The following is a 15,340-nucleotide window of genomic DNA, read 5'->3' on the forward strand; positions in this document are numbered from 1 at the left end:
AGGAATCCTACCCTCAGCTCTAGACAGGACACTTTACAACCCCTTCTTAGGTTTATCATCCCTTTCCGTTATTCATATGTCTTTTATTCAGCTTTGCTATGCCCTTCCAGCCTACTGTCTCTTCCCTTCCCCTGTTTTCAAGGAATAGCTACATCTTGAGCTTCTCTTGCTGGGCCCTTGGCCTCGGGTAAGTCAAGGCCAAGGCTACTGTGCCACTCTGGTAGGAATGAGTTCCTCCTGAGTGCAGGGAGAATGGGGATGGCCAGGAGCACCCCATAATAGCTGTGACATGGAGCCAGTTCGTAGGCCGTGAGCAGGGGACAAAAGAGCCCCTTTTCAGAGGGTCCCAAGGCAAAGGCAGGCTATGTTTTTTAGGTCCTCTTTATCCATATATGGTTCTTTTTATTTCATATGTCCTGATGGGGGCTGAATGGAAACTAGTGGCAATGAACACTGTCAAAACAAGCCCGTTCCATCCAGATAGAAACCAAAAATGCAGACCAGATGTATGTTAACTCAGGAAACAGTCTTTTAAGACTATCTAACCTAAATGTTGATATCAAACTTGTCCAACCCACAGCTCAGGATGGCTTTGAATGCAGCCCAACACAAATTCGTAAACTTTCTTAAAACATTATGAGATTTTTTTGCAATTTTTTTTTAGTTCATCAGCTATCATTAATGTTCGTGTATTTTATGTGTGGCCCAAGACAATTCTTCCAATGTGGCCTAGAGAAACCAAAAGATTGGAAACTCCTGATTTATGTTCATCGGTATATGACATTTCCTTTTACTCAGGAGTTAGCAACCTTGGCATATTACATATACTAAAGACAGTCATTTAGTCAGTCAACAAACATTAAGCTTCTCTCTGCAAGCACTGTCCTATAGTACTGAACAGAAAAAAAAACAGGTAATGGAGCTTTCTAGTCAGGGAGGACAGATGAAAAAGCAAAATGAGTATTACTCTGAAAACGAAACTGTAATAAGATAGGAGTTGTTCAGGAAATGAAGGATTCTGCTTGACCTGGCAAGGCTGACATGACTAGTAGACATCTAAGTGGAAATACCAGGTAGACCCTTGGATGTACGAATTTGGAGATTTGGGGGTAGATAATACCTGAAAACCTATTAGGAACTGTTACATTATAGATGTATTCAAACAGAGATTCCCAGGAAGAGCGTGGAGATGGAAAAAAGAGAAGGTCCTGATCATTAGAAATGCAGCAGAGGGGCTGGGTGCGGTGGCTCACACCTGTAATCCCAGCACTTTGGGAGGCCTAGGCGGGTGCACCTGAGGTCAAGAATTCGAGACCAGCCTGACCAACATGGAGAAACTCCACCTCTACTAAAAATACAAAAAAAAATTAGCCTGGTGTGGTGGCGCATGCCTGTAATCCCAGCTACTCGGGAGTCTGAGGCAGGAGAATCGCTTGAACCCGGGAGGTGGAGGTTGTGGTGAGCCGAGATTGTGCCATTGCACTCCAGCCTGGGCAACAAGAGTGCAACTCCATCTCAATAAAAAAAGAAAAAAGAAATGCAGCAGAGGAAGGGGGGCAGCAAAGAAGGCAGAATGAGCAAGTGGCAGTGAGGTAGGTGTCTGGGAGAGCACAGGGTCACAGATAGCAGGAGAGGACAATGCTTCAGCAAAGGGGGAATCTGCTGTTGAATGCCAATGGGGTAAAGTGAAGCTGGCGTAGAAAGGGAATCATTGGTGACCTGGACAAGAGCATTTTCAGCAGAGGGGGAATGAGTCCAACTGGAGTGGGTTAGGTGGCAAATGGGAAGGGAAGAGGCAGTAACTTGACAGCTCATTGAATGGGGAGCATCGGGAGACAAGGGTAAGATGGGCAGTGCAGAGGTGCATTTGTTTGGTGGGGTGGGCAGGACGCAGTAGAACGGGAAGAATGAATGTGCAGGAGAGGTGAGGGTGAGCTGCAGGGCACAAGCGGGAGGGTTGGCCATGGCCACTAGAAGAGGCTCAAGAAGAGGCACTTCCTGCTGTCGCGTGGGAGGGAAGGCAGGTGAGTACAGACAGGGCAGGCAGTGGATGCGGCGGAGGAAATGAGGGAGTTCCCTTCTGATTGCTTCTTTTATCTAAGTGAAGTTTAAGGCAAGGTCCTTAGCTGACAGTGTAGGAGGGAATGGTGCGGAGGAGGTTTGAAGAGTGAAGACAATGAGAGAAACACTTGCTTTTCCTCGAAGAGAGATGACGCTGGCACCGGCGCCGATTTCCTTCAGTGGCCTGGATGCTGCCCCACAGCTTGTCCCACTGCTTGAGGCCATAGCAGCAGGCCTGACTGCAGTGTTCGTCCCTCCTTCCACACCCAAAGCTCCTGGCCAGAGCTAACCCCTGCAGGGGACAAGAAGCCGGGCTCCGAGACCTCGTCGCTCAGCCCTTCGCCCTTGTGACTGAGCATAGCAAATACACACTGCCTGGCAATGCCCCCCAGTCTCTTCCATATGCACCCCACCAGCACCCGAGCCCTTTCCGCTTCCCTTTAAGGCACTGGGCAGGTGAGTCCGCTGTGGGAAACTGACTCAGGCCCCTTAGGGGCGGAAAAAGAAATTAGTATCTCTTCAGAGTGGACCAGGTGCCAGGAGCTTCATCTCATTTTACTTTCAAACCGGCCCTATGAGGAACGTCGAGTGACGTGCTAGGCTCACCCACAGTAGGTGGTAAGATCTGAACTCAAACCTCCATGGCAATGGAGCTAGCCCCTGCCTTTCCCGCTATACTTTCGGCCTCTTTGTAGAAGTCACATGAGATTTTCTTTCTGACAGCTGCTGTCAAGGGCCGTCCTCTTCCGCCTCTGGTCCTTGCACTACCCTTGGATTGCCACTTCTATTTCTAGGACTCCTCAGAGCCACTTGGGAACATGTGGCGGGGACTCTTACAGACTTCCTCTTCCCTTCTGGAGCCCGCCAGCCCCCTGCACCTTCCTGGATGCAACTGGCTGTGCTGCCCGACTGGGGCACAGGCAAGACATTGCTTCACTGTGTCCACACAGAGGATGTGACCTCACAGAGGATGCCCAAGGAAACTTGATCTGTCACGGCAAACATGGCTCCAGGCCACCTCTACCTCTCCCCCTTTTCTCAGCCTCAGTCCAGCTCTTCTCATGCTTCTGTACCTCTGCATGTGTGCCCACAGCCTGGAATTCCATTCCCCCAGCCCCCTCTCCTCTGCCTAACTCCCCTCTTCCTAAAGTCTGGCCGAGCAACCCTTCTGGAAAGCCCTTCCTGATCACCTTCCTCCCTGCTGCCTGCCTGCCACTCAGCATCTGCCATGCCGTCCTGGACCTCCAGGCTCCTGGTGGGGTGCCCAGCCTTTATGCCCTCAGCACACAGTGCCTGCCTCATAGAAGGTGCTAGACACATGGTAGTTGCCTTTGAACGTGCTAAATACACTGGGAAAGAGATTGATGGAGAGAGGAAAGTAAGAGTGCTGCTGAAGACCCAGCAGGTTCATCAGGGTAAAAAGTGGGTAAACATTATGGATCGTCTAAGTTATGTAGCAAACCTCGGTGCCCTAAAGCAACAAAGGCTGATTTCTCACCAAAGCCAATGTCCCTTGTGAACCAGCAGGGGAACTCTGCTCAGGACAGTCACTCAAGGACCCAGACTAACAGAATCACACTGCCAGAAAGCAGAGCTCTGGGAGGGTCTTGCATCAGGAATTAAATGCTTTGGTGGGGAACTCACATGCTCCCCGCATCACAAGGTAACTAGGATGTGCAGTTCTCCCATGTGCCAGGCAGGCAGAAACCTGGGAAGACTAGGCTGGGCGCGGTGGCTCACGCCTGTAATCCCAGCACTTTGGGAGGCCGAGGCGGGTGGATCAGGAGGTTGGGAGATTGAGACCAACCTGCTCAATCCACCTCACCAACCACACAGTGAAACCCCATCTCTTCTAAAAATACAAGAAATTAGCCAGGCGTGGTGGTGTGTGCCCTTAGTCCCAGCTACTCGGGAGGCTGAGGCAGAGGTTGCAGTGAGCCGAGATCGAGATTGTGCTGCTGCACTCCAGCCTGGGTGACAGAGCAAGACTCCATCTTAAAAAAAAAAAAAAAAAAAAAAGCAAGTTGGGAAGACTGGGTGGAACATGAGGATCTCCGGCACTCAGGCACATTCCTCCAGGTCCTGCCGTGAGAAGCTGCAGCAGCTCCTCCAGCTGGCAGTGTTATGGGGAGGTCTCTTTAACAAAGCACCAGGCAGTTTTCAGTGTTATGGGGAGGTCTCTTTAACAAAGCACCAGGCAGTTCTCAGCTCTGCTCCTGTTCTAGTGTCACTGTGGGAGGGGTGGCGCTGGCGGAGGAAACCACCAGGTGTGGCCATGGGAAAGTCCCTCCAACATTCTATAGAAACATGGAATTTCCTGGTTTTAACCATTTCACATCCAACTGCCATCTCAGAGCTGACCAGAGCAGCACAGACCCCTCCAGCCTCCTAGGACATTTGATGCGGGGCATCAAGTCCTGGCTGGGAAGTTGGCACCTGGGTTCCAGCCCCAGCAGTCTCTGAAGAGAATGGGTAAATTCCTGAAGTGTGTGGGCCTCCATACCTTCAAGACTTTCTGTAAAACACTTTCCAAGCTCCAAACAATTCCAAATATATCCATGTCATCCAATCAACCCATGGAGTAGCTGTTACTGTCCTCCTGCTGCAGGTGAGTGAGCTGGCTGGGAGGGGCTGCATGCTGTGCTGAGGTCACACTGGAGGGCATCAGCTGGGTCCTCGCACTTGCTCGGACCTCTGCAGGCCTCCTTGGAAGGTGACTCAGATCCAGCTTCTAGGACTGGGTCGGCATAGCTCCTACATCTCCTTGGGGCTCCTGGGTGCGGGAGCGTGGACTTCCCAGGCAGCTTTCCACTTAGTTAACTTGCCCAACCTGCTCTGTTGACTCCGGGCAGAGTCCTGAACTTCCCTGCTCCAGTGAATTGTGTGAGATGCCAAAACAGCACCCAGCTGCCCACCACAATGACCAGAAGGGCCCCAGTTCCTGGCTTCTCTGTGGCTCAGACTCTGGTCCTATCGCCTACACTTGGGAACTCAGAGCATCCTCTTTCTCTTTGCTGAGCTGGTGGCTGCACCGAGTTGCCTCTGTCTCTTTAAGAGAGAAAGAGAGCGAGAGACGGAAATCAGGAAGTGTGAGAGAGCTGAGAGCCAGGACTCAGTGCTGAGCTTGGTGTCCCACCACCACAAGGAGGCAGGGAAGAAACCCACTAGTCCCAGCTCCTGGGGTGGCACAGGCCATTGCAACTGGCCCTGCCTGTGGGTCCTAAGGGCCCTTGGCCACCAGGAGGCTGAGAACACTGCTCATGAATGACAGCAAGCCCTGAAAGTTCTGGGAGTGCCACCCAGTCCCACAAACCTGCATCCCCTGCAGTGGAGATGGGGTGAGTGTGCAGCGTGTGGAGGGGGGCGGGGGTGGAATGAGGGGGCCAGGCAAGGGGCAGCTGCAGGGCAGCTCAGCCAGGCACAGGGATGCGGGCCTGTCGGTAGTGGTGCTCTCACATAGAGCGTTGTGTGTGGCATAGAGGTGAGCCACCATGGGCCAACCACAAGCCCTCCCTGGGCTCTGCTTACCAACACCCAAAGCCAGCGATCAGCTCCCAGCACCTGCCCTCACCTTTCCCGGGGTCTTTCTCCCTGGCCAGAGTCTCAGGAGTAGGAGATGCCGGGAAAGTCTCCCTGAACAGTTGGGGTATAGAGCTGGAAACCCCCAGCCCAGCCCTCTGGGGGAAGGTGACAAACAGGAAAGGGTTAAAGGGCTAGAGCCGGTGGCCTTTGATGGAGGCTGAGAAGCAACTGCACTGAGGGGCGCCTCTCATCCGCCCTCCTCTTTCCGGTGTAGCTCAGCTCCTGGACGTGCCACAGACAGAAAGCATAACATACGCTCACCAGGAAGAGCCTTTGCCTGACTCAGGGCAGCTCAGAGTGTGGGGTAAGTGCATTTGGCCACAGCAGAGCCCTGAGAAGGAAGGGGAGGGGAGAGATGGGTGGGCGGTGGCTCACATGCTTCACTGTCCACTGCTCATTCATCCAACCACTGGTTGAGAGCCGCTGAGCCCTTCTATGCACCAGGTGCTTGGGGTGGTGGGGGGAGGATCTGCAGAGCGTGCAGAGTTGAGCCAGATGTGCCACAACCAGAGCTCCTGGGCACAGAACCCAGGGGCACGCCACCTGTCTGGGGCTCTGTGCTTTGCACCTCACTGCCTATTATCCCAGAGTCTTCAGCTGTTCCTCGCCCCAGTATCAGAGCCTTTGGCCTTGATTTCAGCCTGCTCTGCTCCAGCCCCAGCCCCCAGACCTGCTGGCTGGCTCCAGCCTCAGCGGGGAAAACCAGACCCACTCATTCATGCTGAGCTACTGTGTTGTCTTCAGGAAGCCTCTCAGTACTTCAGTTGCTTCTGTGTAATGTCCACTCCTACCTGATCTGAAACTAGGAGTTGACCACTGATCTCTTCAAGGGGCCCCTGGCTCAATGAACTGACATTATCAAGGATTTGCGTTTTTAAAAAAGATTATACAGAGAAAAAGTTCAGAATGAAGGAACATAGGATTCTAGGCATGGCAACCCTCAGTTTGAGAACCTCTAAGATGTTAGAACATGAAGACACCTTTTCTAGTCTAGCGTTATTTAAAAGTATTTAAGTGGCCAGGCATGGTGGCTCACACTGTAATCCCAGTACTTTTGGTAGGAAGCCCATGTGGGTGGATTGCTTGAGCTCAGGAGTTCAAGACCAGCCTGGGCAACATGGCAAAAACCCATCTCTACTAAAAATACAAAAGACAGCCAGGTGTGGTGGTTCACACCTATGGTCCTAAGCTACTCAGGAGGCTGAGTTGGGAGGATTGCTTGAGCCCAGGGGGTGGAGGTTGCAGTGAGTCATGATTGCACCAGTGCACCCAAGCCTGGATGACAGAGTGAGACCTCATGTCAAAAAAAAAAAAAAAGAAAGTATTTAAAGGATGGTGGCCCTTCTAATGCTTCTGTCCCCAGGTATCCCAAAAAGGCCAGCCCTGGCCTTATTTTTCAGAGATAAATTGAGTTTAACTTCTGAGGATACACTTTCTGGTACTAATTGCTTTAGGAGAACCAGGCTGTGGAGAAAAGATGAGGACAAAGATGGGAAACAGACTTGTAAGATGTTTCCGATTCTCCCAATGGCCAAATGATGAATTTTGCCTCCCCTATACCCTGCTCTCACACACACACTCACACGCTTCTCCCCAACCCCCTACACAAATACACACACACACACACACTCACACACACTCACACACACTCACACACACACACACACTCACACACACTCACACACTCACACACACACACACACACACTCTGAAGCAGCCCTGTCTCTCTTGGAGCAGCACTGACCCAGCTGTCAGCTCACAGCAGCAGGAAGTGGTGGGCCTGGCAGTCAGGCCAGCGGGGGCTGGGGGAGTGGCTCCAGGCTCATGTTGCAATCCTGGAGATTTGTGGTAGTGTGGGAGATGCTGCCTGACCCCAGGCCCTTCCTCCTATACTGTTTCTGCTTCCTGGGACAGTCTCAAGCCTGGATGCCAAAACCCAGAATCTTCAGTGCTGGGGAGAGGTGATAGAGACAAGAGGTTTGTCTCTGTTGAATGACCTGCCTGGGGAGGGGCTTCAAGGGGACTTGGGGAGCCAGGACAGGCAGAAGGCCAGGCCTCTTAGGTGGAACAGGTGCCGGCTGTGGGCTTAGGGCTCAGTGGGGGCCCTCTTGTTGTGCTGTGCGTCCTTTTGGGGAAGTTACTTAACCTTTCTGTGCTTCATACTTCCCCTACTCCCTTACTTATGGAATGCCCACATGGAGCCCTTCTTAGGGTAGCCTTGGGGCACAGTTACAGGTCAGGCCACCAGTGACCACCCCATGCCAGGAATGGAATCCTGGGCCCCCAGCATGCTCTTTTTCTAGGCAGCAGGTGACCAGCCAGCTCAGGGCAGGAGATGCAGAGCACAGCCAATTACCTGTGGCACACAGATGACCTGCTGGGGCAGGGGGCCACTGCCAGTGTGTACAAGGCCCGCAACAAGGTAGGAAGCAACCCTGGCCAGGCCTCTGGCCAGCCCAGCCTTGGCCTCCTCATGCCTTGCAAGCTGGCCCAGTCAGCCCCCAGAGGGCATTGAGGACGGTGGGACAGGGATCTCAGGACGTTGTGCAGCACACTCACACTGTGGGTTTGAGCAGAGGGATAGGGAGCTGAAAACGGCTCCTTGAGAGGATGCCTCCGTCAGGCACGAGTTGGGCAAGAGAACTATGAAGTCACAAGGCAAACATCCGAGGAAGGTAGCAGCAAATGGGATCTAGGAAGAGCAGAGGCAGGAATTAGGCCTTGTTTGGATTTATCCTGCAAGAATATACGAGATGATATCCACTCTGTTTTACTTAAGAGTGGTAGCCGGCTGGGCGCAGTGGCTCACACCTGTAATCCCAGTGCTTTGGGAGGCCGAGGTGGGCGGATCACGAGGTCAGGAGATCAAGACCATCCTGGTCAAGATGGTGAAACCCCATCTCTACTAAAAATACAAAAATTAGCCGGGTGTGGTGGCGGGCACCTGTAATCCCAGCTACTCGGGAGGCTGAGGCAGAGAATCGCTTGAACCTGGGAGGCGGAGATTCCAGTGAGCTGAGATCTTGACACTGCACTCCAGCCTGGGGACAGAGCGAGACTCTGTCTTAAAAAAAAAAAAAAAAAAAAAGGAATTGGAGCCAGCCAGACCAGGTTCCAGTCCCTTCCCTGCTGCTAACCCCAGGGAGTGTTAGCTGCCCTGTGGTGATTGTCAGTGGCAATTGTAATAATAACAACAAGCCATCCCTTGCAGGATATCAGAATTTCAGGCTCTTGTCACCTCCCATTGCGGGACTGTCTACCCCTTGAGAGGAAAAGGAGGTGTGGATGGGAGCCCCCATCCAACCAGGCTCATCTCTGGGTTGGGCTGGCGGGAGAGGCTGAATGGAGGCCCAGGAGAGGGTGGCTGCTCCCCAGCGGGAGTGGGACGTGTGCTAATCCCCATGCTGTCTCCCACTGCTCCCTCCCCAATGGCAGAAATCCGGGGAGCTGGTTGCTGTGAAGGTCTTCAACACCACCAGCTACCTGCGGCCGCGTGAGGTGCAGGTGAGGGAGTTTGAGGTCCTGCGGAAGCTGAACCACCAGAACATCATCAAGCTCTTTGCGGTGGAGGAGACGGTGGGTCTGGTGCTTGGTCAGAGGATGGTCTTGTCCTGGACCCTTGTCGTCTGGGGAGAGTCAGGCCACACAACAACAGAGACTTGGTCCCATGCTCATCAGCAGGTCAGACAGAGCAGGCAAATTGCAGAAGGGAGCAAAGGGTGCAAGGGGGTGGGAGCGGTACACGGGAAAGGAACGATGGACAGAATCAGTACCTAAGCAGAGAGGGCTTCCTGGAATAGGTGACTTTGGATTCCAGTGTTTGAGATCAGTGTGAGGACAAGGAGGGAAGGCCAGGCTGGAAGCTGGGACCTGGAGAATGGGGACTCTGGGCTCCATCCCCACTAAGATGGATGGTGTGATGATGGCACAGTGGCATGGGTGTGCTTAGTGCCAATGAAGTGTACACTTAAAATTGGTTAAAATGGGAAATTTTGTTATGGATATTTTACCACAATTGAACACCTAATCAAAAGAAGTAATACAAAGAGGGGTGCTGCCCTTGGGGAGACAGAGCCACCACCCCTCTCGGTTTCCTAGAGAGTCCAGATGGCACCTCCATACCCTAGTGTCCTTGAGACGCCCTCCTCAGCCCCATGTGTGTCTCTGGCCTTCTGCCTGTCCCATGGCTCTGAGCCACTTCTTCCTAGAGGGTGGGGAGGAGAAGTGCTGTCCTCAGGAGCCCCTCTCTGTCCCACCTGTAGGGGGGCAGCCGGCAGAAGGTACTGGTGATGGAGTACTGCTCCAGTGGGAGCCTGCTGAGCGTGCTGGAGAGCCCCGAGAACGCCTTTGGGCTGCCAGAGGATGAGTTCCTGGTGGTGCTGCGCTGTGTGGGTGAGCCCCTCCCTGTCCCTGCCTCCACCCTCAGACCAGCAGCAGGCCTGGCACAGACGCTGACGGGCAGGACCCAGGCGTCTGACTCCTGCTAATCATTCCATTTAAAATTCCAGCTTAAAAATTAAACCTAAAAAAGATTGTACACCAACGTTCTTAGCAGCATTATTTACAATAGCCAAAAGTTGGAAACAGCCTAACTGTGAAAACAAAATGTGGGCGGTTCCTAAAATAGAATATTATTCAGTCTTAAAAGGAAAGAAATTCTGACACCTGCTACAACATGGATGGACCTTGGTGACATTATGCTAAGTGAAAAAAGCCAGACACAGAAGGACAAATCCTGTATGATTCCACTCATACATTCATAGAGACAGAAAGTACCATGGTGGATGTCAGGGTCTGGGGGCAGAGGAGAATGGGGAGTTGTTTAATGAGTGCGGTTTCAATTTTGAAGAATGAGGCTGGGTGCAGTGGCTTATGCCTGTAATCTCAGCACTTTGCAAGGCCCAGGTAGGCGGATTATTTGAGGTTAGGGGTTTGAGACCAGTCCGGCAAACACAGTGAAACCCTGTCTCTACTAAAAAAAATACAAAAATTAGCTGGGCATGGTGGCGTGCGCCTGTAGTTCCAGCTACATGGGAGGCGGAGGCATGAGAATTGATTGAACCCGGGAGGCAGAGGTTGCACTGAGCCGATATTGAGCTGTTGCACTCCAGCCAAGGTGTCAGAGTGAGACTCTGTCTCAAAAAAAAAAAAAAAAAAAAAAGTGGACAATGAGAAAAGTTCTAAGATGGATGGTGTGATGGTGGCACAGTGGCATCAGTATGCTTAGTGCCAATGAAGTGTACACTTAAAATTGGTTAAAATGGGAAATTTTGTTATGGATATTTTATCACAATTGAACACCTAATCAAAAGAAGTAATACAAAGAGGGGTGCCGCCCTTGGGGAGACAGAGCCACCACCCCTCTCGGTTTCCTAGAGAATCCAGATGGCACCTCCATACTCTAGTGTCCTTGAGACGCCCTCCTCAGCCCCATGTGTGTCTCTGGCCTTCTGCCTGTCCCGTGGCTCTGTCAGCCCATGGGAACTCCTGCGTCTCTGGGTCCAAGGACAGCCTGCCCACCAAGATGAGCCTCAGACACTAGATTTTCCCTGGCCAGAGCCAGCTAGCGGCTTCCCTGTCTGTCCCCAGTGGCCGGCATGAACCACCTGCGGGAGAACGGCATCGTGCATCGCGACATCAAGCCCGGGAACATCATGCGCCTCGTCGGGGAGGAGGGGCAGAGCATCTACAAGCTGACGGACTTCGGGGCTGCCCGGGAGCTGGATGATGACGAGAAGTTTGTCTCAGTCTACGGGACTGAGGAGTACCTGGTGGGTGAGCTGCTGGGGACCCGCTGCCCCCCTTGTGAGCCCCTCAGAGCCCCCATAGGGGGTGTGGCCCACTTCCTGCTTCCGACAGGGTTATGTCTCTCCGCTGTACCCCAACCAGAAGAATGCATTCTGTTCTCTAAGACAGAAAAGGTGAGGCTGCAGCCTGGCCAGGCCACCCGGCCTTGTGCAGTTAACTCCTTGCCGGGACTCTTGGGAGGATGGGACGTACAGGTCCCCAGGGCATAGGGTGGCCCGACGGAAACGCTCTGGGTAGGGCGAATGTGACACCCGTTTTTAAGATGACAAAGGAGAAGGATTTGAACAGTTCTGTTTTCACCTGCAGGCAGTGGAAGGGAGTCTGACAGGTCTCAGGCCCTTGCCAGCCCTCCCGCTCCATGGCCGCGTTCTGGTTCTCTCCGGCAGCACCCCGACATGTATGAGCGGGCAGTGCTTCGAAAGCCCCAGCAAAAAGCGTTCGGGGTGACTGTGGATCTCTGGAGCATTGGAGTGACCTTGTACCATGCAGCCACCGGCAGCCTGCCCTTCATCCCCTTTGGTGGGCCACGGCGGAACAAGGAGATCATGTACGGTGGGCCACAGGGCAGGGAATGGGACAGACTGGTGGTCCCCTGGCCCTTCTCCCACCAGACCCTGCTGTGTCTCCTGGTCCCCTCACACTCCTTTGGTCCATCCCCCACCCGGGCTCTTTGTAGACCTCTTTTTGTTAATGGGATCAAACAAGCAGCTGAGCTCTGCCCGGGGCTGCCGGGTGTCTGTGAACACAGTTCACAGTTCGGTGCTTCACTCTAGCCCTCCGCTCCCTTACTGCTCTCCTTGTCTTAACCGAAGCTCAAAGAGTGACTTGCCCAAGGTGGCAGAGCTCGCCAGGGGCAAAGGTGGCAGCTTCCTGTTCCCAGGTCCAAGGTCTTTCCATGGTTTTGTGCCATCGGACAGGGAGGTAGTAAGTGGCTGGAGACAGCAGCGGCTCCCTCTGAGCGCACCACCTGGAGCAGAGACGTCAGCTGCTTAGCGGGAAGGTTGCTGCACTCGCCTCAGCCCGGGGGTCCAGCTGTGTGGAACCTATATCAGGACCGTGAGAGGGACAGGAGACCCGCGTGGACAGGGGTTGTCAGGGAAGGCTGGACTCTGAAGGGAGAGAAAGAGGACGAGAGGATACTGGGGCCATGCATAGCATGGGCAAAGGTGTGGAGGAGGCTGGCCAGGCTGAGGGAAGTGTAGCTGGGAGGGAGGCAGTGGACAGGGCAAAGGTGTCCCTATCTGAAGCAAAGGGCTCCAGGAGGAGTGCTGGGGCAAGGTGCTCTCACAGCTGAGAGCCAGGTCTCTCACATTCCATCGCTCAGGCTACCTTTGGGTGGCTGGGTGACTTGAACCTGTGCTCGGAGCCCTTTGTGCTGAGTGTGTCGTTGCCTCGCAATGTGACGGCTGGGGATCCCGCTGACCCGGTCTTGCTCCCGCTAGGTACCGGATCACCACGGAGAAGCCAGCTGGGGCCATTGCAGGTGCCCAGAGGCGGGAGAATGGGCCCCTGGAGTGGAGCTACACCCTCCCCATCACCTGCCAGCTGTCACTGTGAGTGGGACCCTGCTGGGTGGGTGATGCTGGAGTTTGAGCTGGGTATCACTTCTCTCTGCTGAGTCAAGACTTCTGAGGCCTGTTCCAGCAGGTTCCGGGCATGCTGCAGGCTTGGGCACACCACTTTCCCATCTGGATGCTGGAACGAGTTCTTCCAGCTCTTCCTCCCCAACCCACCCGGCCCCACCACCTTGGTCCTAGCTCTTCAGGACATGCCCCTGTTGCCTGCTTAAGGAGGACAGGTCTGGGCCCCCGCCCCTGACAGTCTCCATGTCCTGGGAGGGCAGGGGGCTGCAGAGCCAGCTGGTGCCCATCCTGGCCAACATCCTGGAGGTGGAGCAGGCCAAGTGCTGGGGCTTCGACCAGTTCTTTGCGGAGACCAGTGACATCCTGCAGCGAGTTGTCATCCATGTCTTCTCCCTGTCCCAGGCAGTCCTGCACCACGTCTACATCCATGCCCACAACACGTAAGTGGGGACAAGGGAGGGAAGCAGTGAGAATCTTCTGTACCCAAGCAGCGGTGCCTGTCCAAAGCAGCATCTCCCACACTACGTTCCGAAGAGCGTATACGTAGGACCGCTTCTGGGTCCAAACATAGTTTGGAAAAAGACTAGATCTACAAAGTTAAAGCTCAACAGGTTTTCTTGCATGTACTTCAGAGAGTCAGTACCTTTTCTAATGCTAATATGCATTATACATCTGAGAAGTGTGTGCGTGTATGTTGGCTGTACATTTCCTAAATGTACGGCTCATAGAACCCTTGATTCCTGGATAATTTCACAGAACTAGGTAAATGTAATGGCAGTGTGACAGGAAGAGGTGCAGAGTCAGAGACTGGGTATTGGGACTCCTGGGGCCTGTTCCCACTCTGTCTCCATCACTATAAGATGTGAACTCTCCCCTTGGCCTCTCCACCCTTGATGACAGAGAAAACCACCCCCGTCCCTCCCTCTGCAAAACAGAGCCCTGCCTATGGGCAATGCTTAGCTGGGGCTTAGGAGTCCCTGGCCGCCTGCCCTGCCTACTGACACCCCCTGCCCTCTGCCCCCCACCATGGCTATGTCTAGGATAGCCATTTTCCAGGAGGCCGTGCATAAGCAGACCAGTGTGGCCCCCCGACACCAGGAGTACCTCTTTGAGGGTCACCTCTGTGTCCTTGAGCCCAGCATCTCAGCACAGCACATCGCCCACACGACAGCAAGCAGCCCCCTGACCCTCTTCAGCACAGCCATCCCCAAGGGGCTGGCCTTCAGGGACCGTGAGTAGAGCCACCTGGGCTGGATCTTTCTCCTCCCCACATTTTCTGTGAGACGGGAGTTTGCAATCCAGGCCATTGGTTACTTTCCTTTGTGGGTGTTTCCTTGGGGCCACAGGGAGCCAGAGGCAGATGTGGGTTTTAATTCTACAGATGCGGGTTCTAATTCTGCAGATGCCTCTGAGATGCCACATGATGTGGGCTGGTGGCTTGACCTCCCGGGGGCTTCCCAGCATCCTCAGAGCTGTGGAAAGAGCTCCAGTAGAAACAGAGAGATCTGGATTTAATGCAGTTTCCATCATCTCTGATTTGTGGGGAAGCCTCAGACAGTTTGTGTTGGAAGAAGCCCAAGTCTGAGCTCCTGGAAAGAAGGGAAGGGGGTCAGGGGTCCAGAGCTTGAGCCTTTCTCCAAATCCTAGCAAAAGTTTCCTTTCTTCCCACTTGAATAACGCCAGTTTTATCCTCCTTCTCTGAGGCTAGGAAGGGGTATTCACCTCAAAACCTGTGGGCAAGAAGGTGATTTAGTCCATTTTCGGCCCTTGGGCATGAGCATGTAGTTCTCAAAAGTGGCCACAAGGTGGCAGTGAGGGATCACAACTTTAAGTGCGGCTAAGGCTGGCAAGGTGGGGGGCTCAGGGTGAGTTGCAAAGCCTGAGGTGGGAGATTGGCAGTGAGGGGTGAGTGTGCGCTGGACTTAATGAAAGATGAGCCGACCCAGCACCATATAGGCAGGCCCCTCAGACAGGGTCTTTGTCTGCAGCTGCTCTGGACGTCCCCAAGTTCGTCCCCAAAGTGGACCTGCAGGCGGATTACAACACGGCCAAGGTGAGGGGCAACCCCCAGGTGGCAGGGAGGGGCATGGCCCAAGGGTAGGAGGTGTGGGACCTGGCCTTGCGCACCTCTGTGTTTCAGGGTGTGTTGGGCGCTGGCTACCAGGCCCTGCGGCTGGCGCGGGTCCTGCTGGATGGGCAGGAGCTAATGTTACGGGGGCTGCACTGGGTCATGTGAGTAGCCATGAGGGCTGGGCACAAAGGGGGAGGCGGGCAGGAGCGGGAGGTGGGCAGGAGGAGGGGTGGGC

The 15,340-nt window shown here is 53.9% G+C and overlaps 1 protein-coding gene across 1 annotated transcript in view; it reads left to right on the forward strand.

Annotated features, from left to right (window-relative positions):
* Nucleotides 1–4,947: 4,947 nt before the first annotated feature.
* The window catches only part of IKBKE (inhibitor of kappa light polypeptide gene enhancer in B-cells, kinase epsilon), a 40,881-nt gene continuing 30,488 nt past the window's right edge, over nt 4,948–15,340 (forward strand). The window contains exons 1-12 of the mRNA XM_012001173.1: nt 4,948–5,399; nt 5,858–5,947; nt 7,947–8,065; nt 9,079–9,219; nt 9,906–10,035; nt 11,233–11,414; nt 11,838–11,998; nt 12,894–13,004; nt 13,295–13,474; nt 14,075–14,265; nt 15,023–15,087; nt 15,175–15,269. Coding sequence (XP_011856563.1) covers nt 7,979–8,065; nt 9,079–9,219; nt 9,906–10,035; nt 11,233–11,414; nt 11,838–11,998; nt 12,894–13,004; nt 13,295–13,474; nt 14,075–14,265; nt 15,023–15,087; nt 15,175–15,269 — 1,343 coding nt within the window. The 5' untranslated portion in view covers nt 4,948–5,399; nt 5,858–5,947; nt 7,947–7,978. The remainder of the gene's footprint in view (nt 5,400–5,857; nt 5,948–7,946; nt 8,066–9,078; nt 9,220–9,905; nt 10,036–11,232; nt 11,415–11,837; nt 11,999–12,893; nt 13,005–13,294; nt 13,475–14,074; nt 14,266–15,022; nt 15,088–15,174; nt 15,270–15,340) is intronic.

The sequence above is a fragment of the Mandrillus leucophaeus genome, unplaced genomic scaffold (genome assembly GCF_000951045.1).
Source record: "Mandrillus leucophaeus isolate KB7577 unplaced genomic scaffold, Mleu.le_1.0 Scaffold1174, whole genome shotgun sequence".
NCBI classification, from domain to species: Eukaryota; Metazoa; Chordata; class Mammalia; order Primates; family Cercopithecidae; genus Mandrillus; species Mandrillus leucophaeus.